The sequence below is a fragment of the Pseudorasbora parva genome, chromosome 22 (genome assembly GCF_024679245.1).
Source record: "Pseudorasbora parva isolate DD20220531a chromosome 22, ASM2467924v1, whole genome shotgun sequence".
Taxonomy (NCBI): domain Eukaryota; kingdom Metazoa; phylum Chordata; class Actinopteri; order Cypriniformes; family Gobionidae; genus Pseudorasbora; species Pseudorasbora parva.
In genome coordinates, this window is record NC_090193.1 from 3,118,413 (window position 1) to 3,138,765 (window position 20,353).

General features: G+C 34.4%; 1 protein-coding gene across 2 annotated transcripts in view; it reads left to right on the forward strand.

Annotated features, from left to right (window-relative positions):
- nab2 (NGFI-A binding protein 2 (EGR1 binding protein 2)) overlaps positions 1 to 18,426 on the forward strand; it is a 41,189-nt gene extending 22,763 nt beyond the window's left edge. The window contains exons 4-7 of one of the 2 annotated variants that reach the window (XM_067431936.1): positions 4,228 to 4,291; positions 8,930 to 9,038; positions 9,335 to 9,520; positions 17,131 to 18,424. In XM_067431936.1, the coding sequence (XP_067288037.1) occupies positions 4,228 to 4,291; positions 8,930 to 9,038; positions 9,335 to 9,520; positions 17,131 to 17,210 (439 nt within the window). In that variant the 3' untranslated portion in view covers positions 17,211 to 18,424. Of the gene's footprint in view, positions 1 to 4,227; positions 4,292 to 8,929; positions 9,039 to 9,334; positions 9,521 to 17,130 lie in introns of both variants that reach the window. The other variant, XM_067431937.1, reaches the window with a different exon arrangement.
- The last annotated feature ends 1,927 nt before the right edge of the window (positions 18,427 to 20,353 follow it).

Sequence of the window (20,353 nt, forward strand, 5' to 3'; positions counted from 1 at the left end):
GCAATGTTAAACTTATACAAAATGTGTTACATCTTGTATAAACAAAGTTATACAAGATGTAACACATTTTAACATAATCTAAGTTGAAATAACTTAAACATCCAAGTTGATTGTACATAAAAAATGTTTTTTACAGTGCATGAAAGAACAGAGCCTCTGCTTTAAAACAAAAAACCCAGTTTTATTCTTTTTTAAGTTAAACCAACAAAAACCAACATTTTTTTTACAGTGTAGTTATACAAGATGTAACTCATTTTTTAAAGTCAGTTTAACATAATCTAAGTTGAAATAACTTAAACATTCAAGTCGACTGTACTGCAAAATTTCAGGCTGTGGCTTTTTTTACAGTGCAGGTGGCAATTTTTGCGGATGGAGACACTGATCGCTTTTAGGGATTTTCTTTTCTGCCTCTGGAATAAATTGGTTCTTCTTTTTGAATAAATTGCGCCTGCAGTCGTATCTGCCTGTTATATCCTGTGTTTAATATCATGTAACACAAATGGGTACACTGTAAAAAAAGTATTTAAAAAATAAGTTTCCTGGTTGCCTTAACATTTAAATTTCATTTAAATAAAAATGTTAAGTTACTACAGCGAACATTTTTTATAATCGACAACCTTTATTAAAATATTATTAACAGATTTTGTAAGCATATTAGGTAATTGTGTTTTATTTGTGATGACGTTAGAGAAACATGCTTACATTCACAATTACAATTAATATAATGAATATATAGGCAAATATAGTGAATATATAGGCTAATATAGTGAATATATAGGCTAATATAGTGAATATATAGGCTAATATAATGAATATATAGGCTAATATAGTGAATATATAGGCTAATATAATGAATATATAGGCTAATATAGTGAATATATAGGCTAAAATAATGAATATATAGGCTAATATAATGAATATATAGGCTAATATAGTGAATATATAGGCTAATATAATGAATATATAGGCTAATATAGTGAATATATAGGCTAATATAATGAATATATAGGCTAATATAATGAATATATAGGCTAATATAGTGATTATATAGGCTAATATAGTGAATATATAGGCTAATATAATGAATATATAGGCTAATATAGTGAATATATAGGCTAATATAATGAATATATAGGCTAATATAGTGAATATATAGGCTAATATAGTGAATATATAGGCTAATATAATGAATATATAGGCTAATATAGTGAATATATAGGCTAATATAGTGAATATATAGGCTAATATAATGAATATATAGGCTAATATAGTGAATATATAGGCTAATATAATGAATATATAGGCTAATATAGTGAATATATAGGCTAATATAGTGAATATATAGGCTAATATAGTGAATATATAGGCTAATATTATGAATATATAGGCTAATATAATGAATATATAGGCTAATATAGTGAATATATAGGCTAATATAGTGAATATATAGGCTAATATAATGAATATATAGACTAATATAGTGAATATATAGGCTAATATAGTGAATATATAGGCTAATATAATGAATGCTAATATAGTGAATAAATAGGCTAATATAGTGAATATATAGACTGATATAGTGAATATATAGGCTAATATAGTGAATATATAGACTAATATAATGAATATATAGGCTAATATAGTGAATATATAGGCTAATATAGTGAATATATAGACTGATATAGTGAATATATAGGCTAATATAGTGAATATATAGGCTAATATAATGACTGCTAATATAGTGAATATATAGGCTAATATAGTGAATATATAGGTTAATATAGTGATTATATAGGCTAATATAGTGAATATATAGACTAATATAGTGAATATATAGGCTAATATAGTGAATATATAGGCTAATATAGTGAATATATAGGTTAATATAATGAATATATAGGCTAATATAATGAATATATAGGCTAATATAGTGAATATATAGGCTAATATAATGAATGCTAATATAGTGAATATATAGGCTAATATAATGAATGCTAATATAGTGAATATATAGGCTAATATAGTGAATATATAGGCTAATATAATGAATGCTAATATAGTGAATATATAGGCTAATATAGTGAATATATAGGCTAATATAGTGAATATATAGGCTAATATAATGAATATATAGGCTAATATAATGAATATATAGGCTAATATAGTGAATATATAGGCTAATATAATGAATATATAGGCTAATATAATGAATATATAGGCTAATATAATGAATGCTAATATAGTGAATATATAGGCTAATATAGTGAATATATAGGCTAATATAATGAATATATAGACTAATATAATGAATGCTAATATAGTGAATATATAGGCTAATATAGTGAATATATAGGCTAATATAATGAATGCTAATATAGTGAATATATAGGCTAATATAGTGAATATATAGGCTAATATAGTGAATATATAGGCTAATATAATGAATATATAGGCTAATATAGTGAATATATAGGCTAATATAGTGAATATATAGGCTAATATAATGAATATATAGACTAATATAGTGAATATATAGGCTAATATAGTGAATGCTAATATAGTGAATATATAGGCTAATATAGTGAATATATAGGCTAATATAGTGAATATATAGGCTAATATAGTGAATGCTAATATAGTGAATATATAGGCTAATATAGTGAATGCTAATATAGTGAATATATAGGCTAATATAGTGAATATATAGGCTAATATAGTGAATATATAGGCTAATATAATGAATATATAGACTAATATAATGAATATATAGGCTAATATAATGAATGCTAATATAGTGAATATATAGGCTAATATAGTGAATATATAGGCTAATATAGTGAATGTATAGGCTAATATAGTGAATATATAGGCTAATATAAGGAATATATAGGCTAATATAATGAATATATAGGCTAATATAGTGAATATATAGGCTAATATAATGAATATATATGCTAATATAATGAATATATAGGCTAATATAGTGAATATATAGGCTAATATAATGAATATATAGGCTAATATAATGAATGCTAATATAGTGAATATATAGGCTAATATAGTGAATATATAGGCTAATATAATGAATATATAGGCTAATATAGTGAATATATAGGCTAATATAGTGAATATATAGGCTAATATAGTGACTATATAGGCTAATATAGTGAATATATAGGCTAATATAGTGAATATATAGGCTAATATAATGAATATATAGGCTAATATAGTGAATATATAGGCTAATATAATGAATATATAGGCTAATATAATGAATATATAGGCTAATATAATGAATATATAGACTAATATAATGAATATATAGGCTAATATAGTGAATATATAGGCTAATATAGTGAATATATAGGCTAATATAGTGAATATATAGGCTAATATAGTGAATATATAGGCTAATATAGTGAATATATAGGCTAATATAGTGAATATATAGGCTAATATAATGAATATATAGGCTAATATAGTGAATATATAGGCTAATATAGTGAATATATAGGCTAATATAGTGAATATATAGGCTAATATAATGAATATATAGGCTAATATAATGAATATTGTAATTGGTAATTGTGTGTGTTTTATTTCTGGTGATGCAGTGAAACATGCCAAATAGTGCTATTTTCATGATTTATGTGGTTCAGATACAATAATGTTTTGAGTTTCTATTTATTAAACCAATTTCCTTCATTGTATCAACTCAAGTTTTTAATTTCAATAAACTTTTCAAATTTCAAATAAAACTTTTAAGGCAACCAGGTTACTTACTTTTTTAAGTTAAACCAACAAAAAAAATTGCAGTGTAGGTTTAGGGGTTGGGTTACGTGTTCAAACATGTCTGTAAATAAAAATATAAAATAAATGTCAATAACATGATGCTGGATGATTAAATTGAGAATTACACTGTATCACACTGTGTTACACTGTAACATGTCATAACGGCAAAATCATAACGCAATATATACTTTCATCATGGCGGTAACATGCCCATCTGCGTATGCCGCCAAAGGTTTCTCATTGAAATCATGGGAGCGCGTGCACGTTCAAAAATGCCGTCGAGGGATCCTGACCAAGAGTCAATATGAGGCGAGTTGGGAGTGAGAACGTCCACTTTGAATATTGAATAGAATGAGAGTTTGACTTCATTACTGTGACTTTTTTTATTTATTCTGAGCTGGGATCTGAGCTGAGTTTGTTATATTATCATCTCAGGACATACTCAGATGATTGTACTGCCTCTGTTGACTGTACTGCTCAGAAGAGAATCAAGCTTGATGTAAGTACATCAAGATATGTGTCTGTTTATGCATTTGGGTGTACAAGCCTTTCTAGAAACATGCTCGGTGAAGTGTTTATTAAATGACAAGATAAGTAATAGGAGATGGAAATAAAGATGTAAAGTTAGTCATTGCTCAGTGAAGGATTGAGAGTTACTGTAACTTTACATTGGGTAAAAATTATTTAGAAAAAAAGTTCCCTGGTTGCATTTAGGTTCATTGAAATTAAATTTTGAGTTAATACAATGAACATTTTTTGAGATTCGATAACCTTTATTAAAATATTATTAAAAGATTTTATAAGCATATTGGGTAATTGTGTGTGTTTTATTTCTGATGACGCAGCCAAATTGTGCTATTTTCATGATTTATCACATTTTTTATGTGGTTCAGATACAATAATGTTTAGAGTTTCTATTTATTAAACAAATGTCCTTCATTGTATCAACTCAAATTTTTAATTAAAAAAAACTCAAAATTTTAAGGCAACCAGGTTACTGATTTTTTAAAGTTAAACCAACATTTTTTTACAGTGCTGTAATCAATATGATCAATAATTTATGATATCATATGTTTTTACATTGCTTTAACGCATCAGTTCTTTTTATAAGTAATATATGATTCAGCTCATTTAAGTCAATTTAATGTAATTTATGTTGAAATGACTTAAACTTTCGACCCCCCCCCCCAAAAAAATAAAATAAAAAATAAAAATCAACAGTATTAAAACAATAAAAGACCTGAAATATTTCAGTTGGTGTGCAATGAATCTAAAATATATGAAAGTTTAATTTTTATCATTACATTATGGAAAATAATGAACTTTATCACAATATGCTAATTTTTTTAGAAGGACCTGTATATTCATTATATTACCCTATATATTCATTATATTAGCCTATATATTCATTATATTACCCTATATATTCACTATATTAGCCTATATATTCACTATTTTAGCCTATATATTCACTATATTAGTCTATATATTCACTATATTAGCCTATATATTCACTATATTAGCCTATATATTCACTATATTAGCCTATATATTCACTATATTAGTCTATATATTCACTATATTAGCCTATATATTCACTATATTAGCCTATATATTCACTATATTAGTCTATATATTCACTATATTAGCCTATATATTCACTATATTAGCCTATATATTCATTATATTACCCTATATATTCATTATATTAGCCTATATATTCACTATATTAGCCTTTATATTCATTATATTAGCCTATATATTCACTATATTAGCCTTTATATTCATTATATTAGCCTATATATTCACTATATTAGTCTATATATTCACTATATTAGTCTATATATTCACTATATTAGCCTATATTTTCATTATATTAGCCTATATAATCACTATATTAGCCTATATAATCACTATATTAGCCTATATATTCATTATATTAGTCTATATATTCACTATATAAGCCTATATGATCACTATATTAGCCTATATATTCACTATATTAGCCTATATATTCACTATATTAGTCTAAATATTCACTATATTAGCCTATATATTCATTATATCAGCCTATATATTCACTATATTAGCCTATGTATTAACTATATTAGCCTATATATTCATTATATTAGTCTATATATTCACTATATTAGTCTATATATTCATTATATTAGCCTATATATTCACTATATTAGCCTATATATTCATTATATTAGCCTATATATTCACTATATTAGCCTATATATTCATTATATTAGTCTATATATTCACTATATTAGCCTATATATTCATTATATTAGTCTATATATTCACTATATTAGCCTATATATTCATTATATTAGTCTATATATTCACTATATTAGCCTATATATTCATTATATTAGTCTATATATTCACTATATTAGCCTATATATTCATTATATTAGCCTATATATTCACTATATTAGCCTATATATTCATTATATCAGCCTATATATTCACTATATTAGCCTATGTATTAACTATATTAGCCTATATATTCATTATATTAGTCTATATATTCACTATATTAGTCTATATATTCATTATATTAGCCTATATATTCACTATATTAGCCTATATATTCATTATATTAGCCTATATATTCACTATATTAGCCTATATAGTCATTATATTAGCCTATACATTCACTATATTAGCATTTATTATATTAGTCTATATATTCACTATATTAGCCTATATATTCACTATATTAGTCTATATATTCACTATATTAGTCTAAATATTCACTATATTAGCCTATATATTCACTATATTAGCCTATATATTCATTATATTAGTCTATATATTCACTATATTAGTCTATATATTCATTATATTAGCCTATATATTCACTATATTAGCCTATATATTCACTATATTACCCTATATATTCATTATATTAGCCTATATATTCACTATATTAGCCTATGTATTCACTATATTACCCTATATATTCATTATATTAGCCTATATAATCACTATATTAGCCTATATAATCACTATATTAGCCTATATATTCATTATATTAGTCTATATATTCACTATATTAGCCTATATAATCACTATATTAGCCTATATATTCATTATATTAGCCTATATATTCACTATATTAGTCTAAATATTCACTATATTAGCCTATATATTCACTATATTAGCCTATATATTCATTATATTAGTCTATATATTCATTATATTAGCCTATATATTCACTATATTAGCCTATATATTCACTATATTAGCCTATATATTCACTATATTAGCCTATATATTCATTATATTAGCCTATATATTCACTATATTAGCCTATATAGTCATTATATTAGTCTATATATTCTCTATATTAGCCTATATAGTCATTATATTAGCCTATACATTCACAATATTAGCATTTATTATATTAGTCTATATATTCACTATATTAGCCTATATATTCACTATATTAGTCTATATATTCACTATATTAGTCTAAATATTCACTATATTAGCCTATATATTCACTATATTAGCCTATATATTCATTATATTAGTCTATATATTCACTATATTAGTCTATATATTCATTATATTAGCCTATATATTCACTATATTAGCCTATATATTCACTATATTAGCCTATATATTCATTATATTAGCCTATATAATCACTATATTAACCTATATAATCACTATATTAGCCTATATAATCACTATATTAGCCTATATATTCATTATATTAGTCTATATATTCACTATATTAGCCTATATAATCACTATATTAGCCTATATATTCATTATATTAGCCTATATATTCACTATATTAGTCTAAATATTCACTATATTAGCCTATATATTCATTATATTAGTCTATATATTCATTATATTAGCCTATATATTCACTATATTAGCCTATATATTCACTATATTAGCCTATATAATCACTATATTAGCCTATATATTCATTATATTAGCCTATATATTCACTATATTAGTCTAAATATTCACTATATTAGCCTATATATTCACTATATTAGCCTATATATTCATTATATTAGTCTATATATTCACTATATTAGCCTATATATTCATTATATTAGCCTATATATTCACTATATTAGTCTATATATTCACTATATTAGCCTATATATTCATTATATTAGTCTATATATTCATTATATTAGCCTATATATTCACTATATTAGCCTATTCATTATATTAGTCTATATATTCACTATATTAGCCTATTCATTATATTAGTCTATATATTCACTATATTAGCCTATTCATTATATTAGTCTATATATTCACTATATTAGCCTATTCACTATATTAGCCTATATATTCACTATATTAGTCTATATATTCACTATATTAGTCTATATATTCACTATATTAGCCTATTCACTATATTAGCCTATATATTCACTATATTAGTCTATATATTCACTATATTAGCCTATATATTCACTATATTAGTCTATATATTCACTATATTAGTCTATATATTCATTATATTAGCCTATATATTCACTATATTAGCCTATTCATTATATTAGTCTATATATTCACTATATTAGCCTATTCACTATATTAGCCTATATATTCACTATATTAGCCTATATATTCATTATATTAGCCTATATATTCACTATATTAGCCTATATATTCATTATATTAGCCTATATATTCACTATATTAGCCTATTCATTATATTAGTCTATATATTCACTATATTAGCCTATTCATTATTTTAGTCTATATATTCACTATATAAGTCTATATAGTCCTATTGATCGAGATGGTGCTCGGTGATGGGGATTCCCTTGCCCAACGTGTCTTTGTATGACGCCAAAGGTCTCTCATTGAAAGCTCTGTACTTTGAAAAGTGACACAGAGGGGTCCTGAGCGGGCATTAATGTGATGAGTTGGGAGTGAGAACGTGTTGCTCAGCTAGCTGAGAGAAAGTAACGCAAAAGTAACATAACACATTACTTTACATAAAAAGTAATTTGTTACTTTTTCGGGGAGTAACGCAATATTGTAAAGCAAAGTAGAAAGTAACTTTCCCCAAAACTGGAAATATTTTCTATTGAAACAAATCAACTACTGTTACAAAACACATAATCCTAACATGTTACAGGTGACAGATTCTGACAGACTGTCGAAGGACCCAGTAGCCAATAGTGACATCCGATCTACAGCAGATGACAACAGCCTCTCTGGAGAAAGTCTAGATAGTTTAACTCAAGGTAAAGATTTGTATTTGTATTATTATTATTTGGTCTGTGCCGTGTTTGTCAGTAAATCCTAGGCATGAAACCCCAAACCATCATTGACTCACATTCTGTTGCTTTTAGTGCAAATGCCACACAGGACCACTTGACACGTAATGTGGGTTACTTTCCTCTCTGAGATGACGCAAAGATCATGCAAGATTTCTCAAATATGTGTCCATTCATACTCATGTCAGGGTGAAACATCATTGCTGAAAGAAAACGTAACATGTGATTGAGAGGCATGTTTGTCTAATTCTGTGTCTTGATAGATATCAGCCCTCAGTTGCACCCCTCCTCATCCCCTCACCCCCTCACCGACACCACTGGCCTCATCACCTGGAGTCGCCAGCTCATGCAGCAAACTCTCATGGATGAGGGCCTCAGATTGGCTAGAATGGTGTCACGTGACCACGCAAGCAAAGTCAGCCTAGGGTCAGAAAAGAGACAGATTTCAGGTGAATTCTGTGATCCTTTATAACATAAACCACTCTTTTCATGCACCTACCAAAACATCGTTTGACACTTTTTTTTACAAGATGCCATAAAAGAGCTGTTTATACCGTCAGGTGTAAAAAACCTATATAAGCTGTTCAGTTTTTTGGTAACATGTGTGTGTTACATATACGTACCAAAACTTAACTCTAGTAAGTACATGCACACTGTTAGATGAGAAAGTTCTACAGTGCATCCGGAAAGTATTCACAGAGCTTCACTTTTTCTCTACATTGGTTTAAGTTATTCTAGCCTTATTCCAAAATTGATTAAATGCATTATTTTCCTCAAAAATCTACAAACAATACCCCATAATGACAACGTGAGAGAAGTTTGTTTGAAATCTTTGCAAATCTAAAAAAAAAAAAAATCACATGCACATTAGTATTCACAGCCTTTGCTCTAAACTTTGTTGAAGCACATTTGGCACAAATTACAGCCTCAAGTCTTTTTGAGTTTGATGCTCAAGCTTGGCACGGCTATTTGTGGGCGGTTTCTCCCATTCTTCTTTGCAGGACCTCTCAAGCTCCATCAGGTTGGATGGGGAGCGTCGGTCACAGCCGTTGTCAGATCTCTCCGGAGATGTTTAATCGGGTCTGGACTCTGGCTGGGCCACTCAAAGACATTCCCAGAGTTGTCCTGTAGCCACTCCTCTGTTATCTTGGCTGTGTGCTTATGATCGTTGTCCTCTTGGAAGATGAACCTTTACTCCAGTCTGAGCTCCAGAGCATTCTGGATGAGGTTTTCATCAAGGATGTCTTTGTACATTGCTGCATTCATCGTTCCCTCAATCCTGACTAGTCTCCCAGTTCCTGCCACTGAAAAACACCCCCACAGCATGATGCTGCCACCACCATACTTCACTGTAGGGATGGTATTGGCCTTGATGGAAACACTTCCATCAAGCATTCAGTCTCTCTAAACCCCGCCTTTCTGAGAGCCTGCTCTGCTGATTGGTCAGACAGTCTGTTGTGATTGGTTGAAGGCATATCTGAATCTCAGCTCTTAACACACAGTGATATAAACAGTAACAATGGCGTGGGTTTTACCGTCTCAGTTTCATCAACGTAGATTTGCTTTGTTAGCCTGACAAGCCAGACCCACATCAAGATGTTTGGTCTGGAAACTCACCATTGACGGCTCAATCCGAGGGGCGGATAAACGGTTGTCTTTCAAACTCCCTCTGCACGCGATAGGATGGCTCTACAACCAACCAGAGCAACGAAGGTGAAGCAGAGCTCGCTGACAGATTAAACATTCGCCGTATCCGGTCGGCTAAACTCCAAACACATCTTCCCTTTTTAAGAATGACTTCAGTGCCGTTCTTTGTTCTTTTCTCAGAGAAAAGCTTAACTCCAAGTCTTCCAGAATCGCAGTCAAAGCTGATTCGAAAGACCGCCGTTCGCCAGTTTCTGTGTTTACTAGAAGCACGCAAACGCAGCTCGGCCGTCGTCATTATGGCCCCGCCCGCCGACTCTATACACGATGTGATTGGCCCGTCCAGATTGTGAGGAATACAGCTCAGAAGGGTATTGAGAGTTGCTAGACGACACTTGCGGGCAGATTAAATTTGCTGCCGCTAGGGTGCGTCTAGATTTCTAGGCTACTGCTTTGTGTCTTCTCCACATGAACAGCACAAACCAAACTCAGTCTCAGATACAACTACAGTGTGTGAGGGAGGGGCAAAGAGACGCTGTTCAGCCAATCAAGACCAGAGGCTGACATTATGCAAATCTGTTACAAACCTACGTAGATTCAGCAGGAAGTGAGACTGGAATCACTGACGGCTCATTTCAGTTAAAAATACACACTACTAACCCTTTTAACTAATGTTAAAGGAGTGATGAATTGAGAAATCAACTTTCCCTTGAGCCTTTGATAATATAAGAATATCCTGTAAGTTTTGAAGCTGAAAACATCCTTGTTAGTAAAAGAAAAGCTTTTATAGTCACCAGGCCTAGGAAACGAGGCTCTCAAATCAATGACGTAATAGAAGAGGGAAACTCCGCCTCCAGCTAAATATGTAAGCCTGCTTCTTTAGCCCCGCCCACCAACTCGTGGAGCTAAACGAGCAATAAACATGCCGAAGATAGCAAGGTAATCGCTTGAAAACAAGACACAGGTCAACACTGGATTTGCCGACATATTGAGATTAAAACACAAAGCTGTGCTTCTATATTGGATCCGACAGAAATGGTGCTGCACACTTATGTGAGTAAAATGTGTTTTTATATGTGATAGTATTGCATTGTTACAAATCATATTGATAATGTGTGCGTGTCTAAAGCCCCTTTCACACTGCACGTCAGACCCGCAATATTCCCGGATCATTGCCGGGTCGCCTTCTGTGTGAAAGCAACCACGTCCCAGGATTGATTACCGAATTCGACCCGGGTCGGGGACCAAGTAATATTGCGGGATTCGACCCGGGACGAGCGCTGTGTGAACAAAAGCCAAAACTAATGCCGCAACGTGTACGTAGTTATCGTGCGACTCCTAGAGTTTGTTTTTTCAGTAATACAACCCTGCAGTGCCAGAAGAGCTCGTCGGTGTTTTAAACGCAGAGAGTGTTCGTATACAAAAGAAACTAAAATTAAACAAGCAGAAATGAGCGCAAACTGGACACAAGTCGAGCCCACGGAGCTCCTTACTATCCGCGCTGAAGCTGAGATCGCTCGCCGTTATACGTCACATCAGGATGTCACGTGTCAACTCGATCCGGGATCGTTACGGGTTGTGTGTGAAATCGAACATATTGCGGTATTTCGCTGGCAGTGTGAATGAACCAAATCTAGCGGCCCGGGAACAAATGCCGGGTCGCATAATCCGTGTATTTGCCGGAATCGCAGTGTGAAAGGGGCTTAACAGAACAGTAAACCATAGCATGCTGTCACAGGCTGGAGAATCCTTTATTTGTTGGTAAATTGCGATTTGGGATCAGATCGGACATGTATGGGCCTGGGCTCGCAAAGTCCAACATCCAATGACTGTGTTTTCCTGACGGGCTACCAAAACGTAAGCAAGTCGATAGACCGGTGAATCTTAAATAGTGTAATGACATTAATTTATTGATCTGCGTTGTTCACTCTCTTGACTTGATATTTGAAGAGTGCGCGCCCACTTATGTGTGTGTGGTTTGCGCTTCTATCCACTGATCGGGCGGGCCAAGTAATAAAAAAAGAAATAAATCATGGGTGGATGAGAGAAATCATTGTGTTTGCTTGATAAATACGTTTTAAATACCCTGTCAGAGAATTATTCCAGTTGCTGCTTTCAAAACAATACCTCATGTGAACTGACAGGAGCTGAAGCTCATTAAATATGCAAATCTTATCCAATCGTAGCCGTGGGCGTTTACTTTCAAGTCTCCAGTGACACGCCCATCAAAACCCAGCGTTCAGGAGAGAGCCTAAAAACCAGTGTAGAAAATAGCTTATTACTTATTAGTTAAGATGTTCCTGATTGTAAAAACCACACGCACGTCATAAGTTGACCTCAGACAACAGTATACATACCCTTAACAAGTGAGACCTTATTGTAAAGTCTTACTGAAATCTCCTGGTTCACTATGAACAAATTCATTTTTTATTAGAGATGATAGTGAAGAGACTAATACAACTGTATAACTATACAAATGGCTGTGCTAACTAGATGATAATATATGCTATCCTGATAATTTTCAATACTCGCAATTCCAACTCCTGACTCGCTACAGAGGTTTTGAACGGAAACAAGATGCTTTTATACCAGGGGCGTGGTGAGCTTGCGCCAGGGGCGTGGATAGTGAGCTGTTGGAAGTACCATCCTACGTCACGAAGTACCACAACGTCCAATAGGAAAATTCAACTGCAGTAGCCACCGTTCAACCTTAAGAGGGCAGCACTAAGACGTTTTTACACCATATATTATAGAATTAAAACACTTTAAACCCAACTGTCAAAACATTTACTCGACTCAATGAACAATAATAATAAAGCTCCATTCTTGCAGATCATTAACTAAAAAAAGTTGTTCTAGGGTTTAGTTACCCTTTAAAGAGTCTGTGGAGAACCTTATAGAAGAACAGTGACAAATGGATTTATTGTGCTAATCTGGTTAGCTTATCCTGCTCATCTTTGAGGATGGAGTAAATCAGAGATTGTCAAATTTGAGAAGTTCTTGCAGAGGCAAACATTTCAGTCAGACGTCGTCATTAGGGACTGCAGAATAAAAGAGAAATGAGAAGAGAAAATGTGTATGGGTGGAGGGGGCCACAGGAAGTACTGTGTGGGTGAAAATTGGAGCCCCCCTTCCCTGTCTGACGTCAAAGCTTATGAAAATGTGTGAGTGGAGGGCGGATGGATAGATGGATGGGAGAGAGAGAGAGAGAGGGGGTGAATGAGTAGGAGGGAGTGAGAAGGGCGTTGCTTTGACTCAGAGAGACAGAGTAAAAATAAACCATGTGGGCAGTGAAAGGATGCAATCTCTCTCTCTCTCTCTCTCTCTCTCTCTCTCTCTCTCTCTCTCTCTCTCTCTCTCTCTCTCTCTCTCTCTCTCTCTCTCTCTCTCTCTCCTCCTCTCTCTCTCTCTCTCCTCTCTCTCTCTCTCTCTCTCTCTCTCTCTCTCTCTCTCTCTCTCTCTCTCTCTCTCTCTCTCTCTCTCTCAATGAGCAAACACACCAGTGCTTCAGTTTAGTGACCAAAAATGAGCTTTAATCAATTTTTTTTGTCTCCTTCAAGTGAAAATGTAAGTTACTCATTTCATTGCGCTGTCAATCATTCTGCAGTTACATTCCTCGGCATTGTTCTGCCTTCACGTTAAAATAAGAGTTTTAATATAATGTTTTATTGCATTGCTGTAACATATTAATGTCTGCTGAAGTGTGATGTTCAGGCTGTCAACATTAATCTGGATACATTTGAAAACATCTTTTGACAACTTTGTCAAAACAATCCCCTATTATTTTTGTTTTTCTAATACACACAGGTGGTTTAAAATTTTGGAATAATAAAAAACTGTTAATGAACCTCTTTTTAGAAAGAACTCTCACCATGCTGCATTTAATTGATCAAAAATACAGTAAAACAGTAATAATTAAGAAATATTATTACAATTTAAAAGAACTGTCTTTTATTCCTGCGATCTTAATTATTCAGTCTTCTGTCCTTCAGAAATCTTTCTGATATGCTGAGCTGATACTCAATTATTAACAATGGTTCTTATTATAATCAATGCTAAAACAGTTTTTGCTGCTTAATATTGTTGTGGAAACCATTGTTTGTTTGTTTTAGGATTCTATGAGGAATTGAAAGTTCAAAAGAACAAAATTAATTTGAAATATAAATATACTATATTGCCAAAAGTATTGGGACACTCCACCAAATCCCTGAGTTCAGGTGTTCAATCCCTTCATGGCCACAGGTGTATAAATCAAGCTCTAGGCCTGCAGACGCTTCTACACACATTAGTGAAAGAATGGGTCGCTCTCAGGAGCTCAGTGAACTCAAGCGTGGGGCCGTGATAGGTTGCCACCTGTGCAATAAGTCCATTCCTGACATTTCCTCACTACTAAATATTCCACGCTCAACTGTTAGTGGGATTATAACAAAGTAGAAGCCATTGGGAACACGTCAACAGCTCCAGACCTCCAAACTTTGTGTGACTCTAGAGCAGTGAGACGTGTTCTCTGAGCAACCAATCACGCTTCTCTGTCTGACAATCCCATGGACGAGTCTGGGTTTGGCGGTTGCCAGGAGAACTGGACTTGCCTGACTGTATTGTGCCAAGTGTAAGGTTTGGTGGAGGGGGGATTATGGGGTGGGGTTGTTTTTCAGGGGTTGGACTTGGCCCGTTAGTTTCCAGTGAAAGGAACTCTTAATGCTTCAGCATACCAAGACATTTTGGACACTTTTATGATCCCAACTTTGTGGGAACAGGGACGGCCCCTTCCTGTTCCAACATGACTGCGCTCCAGTGCACAAAGCGTCGGTCCATAAAGACATGGATGAGGAGTTTGGTGTGGAGGAACTTGACTGGCCTGCACAGAGTCCTGAGCTCAACCCGATAGAACAGCTTTGGGATGAATTAGAGCGGAGAGCCAGGCCTTCTCGTCCAACACCAGTGCCTGACCTCACAAATGAGCTTCTAGAAGAATGGGCAAAAATCCCCATAAACACACTCCTAAACCTTGAGGAAAGCCTTCCCAGAAGAGCTGAAGCTGTTAGAGCTGCAAAGGGGCTGACTCCATATTAAACCCTACGGATTAACAATGGGATGGCATTAAAGCTCATGGGCAGGTAAAGACAGGCGTGAGATCTGCATCACACTGCCTCCGCCGGCTCGCCTTCTTCCCATAGTGCATCCTGGGGCCATGTGTTCCCCAGGTAAGCCACACACACACACACACCCGGCCATCCACGTGATGTAAAAGAACACGTGATTCCTCAGACCAGGCCACCTTCTTCCATTGCTCCGTGGTCCAGTTCTCATGCTCACGTGCCACTGTTGGTGCTTTCGGCGGGGTCAGGGGTCAGAGGTCACCCTGACTGGTCAGCCGCTATGCCGCCCCATACCCAACAAACTGAGCTGATCTGTGTATTCTGACAGCTTTCTATCAGAACCAGCATTAACTTCTGGAGCAGTTTGAGCTCCAGTAGCTCGTCTGTTTGATCGGACCACACGGGCCAGCCTTCGCTCCCCACGTGCATCAATGAGCCTTGGCCGCCCATGACCCTGTGGCCGGTTCTCCACTGTTCCTTCCTCTTGGAGCACTTTTGATAGATACTGACCACTGCAGACCGGGAACAGCCCACAAGAGCTGCAGTTTTGGAGATGCTCTGACCCAGTCGTCTAGCATCACAATCTGGCCCTTGTCAAACTCGCTCAAATCCTTACGCTTGCCCATGTTTCCTGCTTCTAACACATCAATTTTGAGGAAAAAATGTTCACTTGCTGCCATGTTTTTGACTTTTTATTCTAAAAGGACGGAGAGTAGTCAGTAGTGGAACAAAGAAAGGGAGGGGACAGGATTGGGAAAGGTCCATGAGCGGGAAATGAACTCGCCTCACCTGAGCATCCCACAAGGCTATCAGTGCCGACGATGGCACATTATTTTCAACTTGACTGCGATGTCTTATTCTCCATCATTCAATAAATGAACCTTTATATTATGCCCCCGCATCAGATTAAAATCTATAATTAATATATTTATTGCATTTATGAAGAAATGTTTTCAAATGTATCCAGTTTCAAATTAATGTAGGTCAGTAGTTTCCTTTTCTAAAAGCACAATCACATCAATAATAACACGAGTAGAAACGCAACAAGAAACCCAGTGATACAAACCCTCCCAGCTCCATATTCTAGTCTCTCGGTTACACTCCTGATAACTCATCCATGTGCCGGATAATCCAGACAGTCAACTGAATGCACACTTTGTCTTGCTTGTTGTTTTCAGTGGGAATCTGTCACTTTCAAAGGCCATTTGCTCATTTAAGCTAAACGACTTTTAACAGTTGACACTCGATACTATAGTGCTTCCAACCCTGGTTATGACTAAAGAAAAAAAAAAAAAACTTTTTTTATATTCTCATAGAGACGGAGGAGAAGGTGTCCGAGAGGAGAGGATTGAGTAACAGAAGCATCAGTCCAACAAACACCAAAGACGATCCATGACGGACCGTCTGCAAATCTCTATGTTGAACTCAGGTCGGATATCACCAAGCCAAGCCGCTCCGTTCGGTTCGCTGCGTTGATTAGTCCTGCTTGATATTTCACAACTTGTATGCACCTCATATTCTATTAGAAAATTTTAAGACATTCAGTGGAAGGTTTTAAATGAAATTTAAAGCAAATTATAAATACATTTCATATTCTTAGTCAGGGTACTTTGACTTGACAGCAAAAGCTTCAATGGTGCAGATTTTGTGTCGAGCTCATTAGAGAATGAAACTGCATCTGTATCCATTACCAAACCGTAATTTATCCAGATAAATTATGAGATATTGGGACGTGGGTTTCATTACATTTTCTCAAACAGAAGTTCATGATGTGTGTGTTCATATAATCCAGCCGATCACAATATATAAACACTTTAGTATGTACAGCAGGCAAAATATGTTAACCTTTTACATGTTTTGGATTATGAAATTATTGAGAAAACCGACACTAGTTGCACACTGATGCAGTGAATATTAATATATCGACTCTAAATGCTCATCATCAAAATGTAAATGAATCAAGGGAAGAATATTATTCTTACTGTTTAAAGGTTGAATGGCTATGATGAATTTGTGCATTATAGCTCCAATATTAGAAATATATCTGTGGCCTCTTTATTGACAGAGTATTTATTTTTTAACTCAATAAATTATATTGTTGTGTTTCTGTTTAAGTTTTGTTACTTGCTAATACAGTCCCTGACAAAAGTCTTGTCGCTTGTGTACAAATTGACCTAAAGTGCCGCTGAAATATATTTCTAATCAAGATTTTTTTTTTACAAGAAATGGCTCATTTTAATCCCACAAGCTTTTGTGATAATGTTTCAGTGAAAAACTAAACTTTCAAAAAGTATTCTAATATTCACAGCTTGGTAAAGCCCATTGAGTCAATTTTTGCAAAGACATAAGTGTTGTCACCTTGTCATATGAGCTTCACCTGTGACTAATAATGGATCAATTAGGTCTCAAGTGTGTATAAAAAGAACCCCAGTACACTAGACCTTCACATCAACTGCAACTAGACCTCTGCAAACATGCCTAAGATTCACCCAGAGACTAAAGTTTTGATTATCAAGAGGCTGAAGACCAGATCCACTGCTGATGTGGCTGACACCTTCAATGTGTCTCAGCGTCAAGTACAAAGGATAAAAAAAAGATTTGAAGAGACTGGAGACGTTTTTGACAAGCCCAGGTCAGGCAGACCCCGCAAGACAACTGTTAGAGAGGACCGTTTGTTGGCTCGAAAATCCAAGGCCAGCCCATTTTCCACTGCAGCAGAGCTCCACGAGACCTGGTCACCTGAAGTCCCTGTGTCAACCAGAACAGTTTGTCGGATTCTGTCTCGAAATGGCCTCCATGGTCGAATCAGTGCCCAGAAGCCAGCACTAAACAAAAGACAATTGAAAAACCGTGTGGCATTTGCCAAGGCCCACAGCCTGCTAAAAGGATGGACGCTGGAAAAGTGGCAGAAGGTGGATTTTTCTGATGAATCTTCTGTTGAATTACACCACAGTCGCCGCAAATATTGCAGGAGACCTACTGGTGCCCGAATGGATCCGAGATTCACCCAGAAAACAGTGAAGTTTGGTGGCAGAAAAATCATGGTCTGGGGTTACATCCAGTATGGGGGTGTGCGAGAGGTCTGCAGGGTGGAAGGGAACATCAATAGTCTAAAATACCAAGAAATCCTAGCTACCTCTTATATTCCCAACCATAAAAGAGGCCAAATTCTGCAGCAGGACGGTGCTCCATCGCATACTTCCATCTCCACATCAAAGTTCCTCAAGGCGAAGAAGATCAAGATGCTCCAGGATTGGCCAGCCCAGTCACCAGACATGAACATCATTGAGCATATGTGGGGTAGGATGAAAGAGGACGCATGGAAGACGAAACCAAAGAATATTGATGAACTCTGGGAGGCATGCAAGACTGCTTTCTTAGCTATTCCTGATGACTTCATCAATAAATTGTATGAATCCTTGCCAAACCGCATGGATGCAGTCCTTCAAGCTCATGGAAGTCATACAAGATATTACATTTGGATCTCACAGCACCACAACTTAATTTGCTGACATATTTTTGTATTTGCAGTAAATTTGTTCAATTTCTGTATAGGCAACAAAACTTTTGTTTTGCCAAAATTTGACCTTTCTGTCTTGATTAAATGATAAATATTTTTTCTGTGAAAATTATTTATTTCAGTGCATTAAAAATCATTTGGGAGGGTTTTAGCTTTTCATATGAGCCATTTCTAACACCAATGAATTAATTAAAAGTCAGGTTAATATCAGGTATTTCTAGAAAATAGATAAGCGACAAGACTTTTGTCAGGGACTGTAGTGTCCGATATATCAACTCTGTGGTTTACATGCAAAACATTGCTGATATTTTTCTTTTTCCACCCATGTTTTACTATTTGTCTGTCTCAAAGCGTTACACAACTGCATATGAAAATGTAGAGAATTTTGAGGTTTCTGTCTCATTCCTGACACACTGATCCACCACCCACACACACTCGCCCCAGTCTCATCTCAGCAAACCCAGACAGATGAAGCCTGTGATTCACTGGCCCTGCATCATCATCATCATCATCATCATGTTTCTCACAGATGAGGGAGTGTTTTGGAAACGCACTTCTAAAAATATGATCAAAAATTCCCATAAACACACTCCTTAACCATGTGGAAAGCCTTCCCAGAAGAGTTGAAGCTGTTATAGCTGCAAAGGGTGGGCCGACTCCATACGTGATATAAAAGGGGAAATTTGTCTAATTGTTTAAATACTGAAAAATTCACCCTTACTGGATTAAATAATCTCCAATCATTCAATTGATGCAATTTGCTTGTAAAAGCCAATAATTGAAGGGACAGGCAAAAATGTAAAAAATCATAATTTACTCATCGAAACAGATCAACTCAGTGCTTCCTATGGGATAAACTGGTCAGCATGTGTTTAAAGGTACAGTGTGTAGTATTTATAAGGATCTATTGACGGAAATGCAATATAATATTCATAACTATGTTTTCAGTGGAGTATAAAGACCATTATGTTTGTATTACCTTAGAATGAGCCGTTTTTATCAACACACACCGTGGGTCC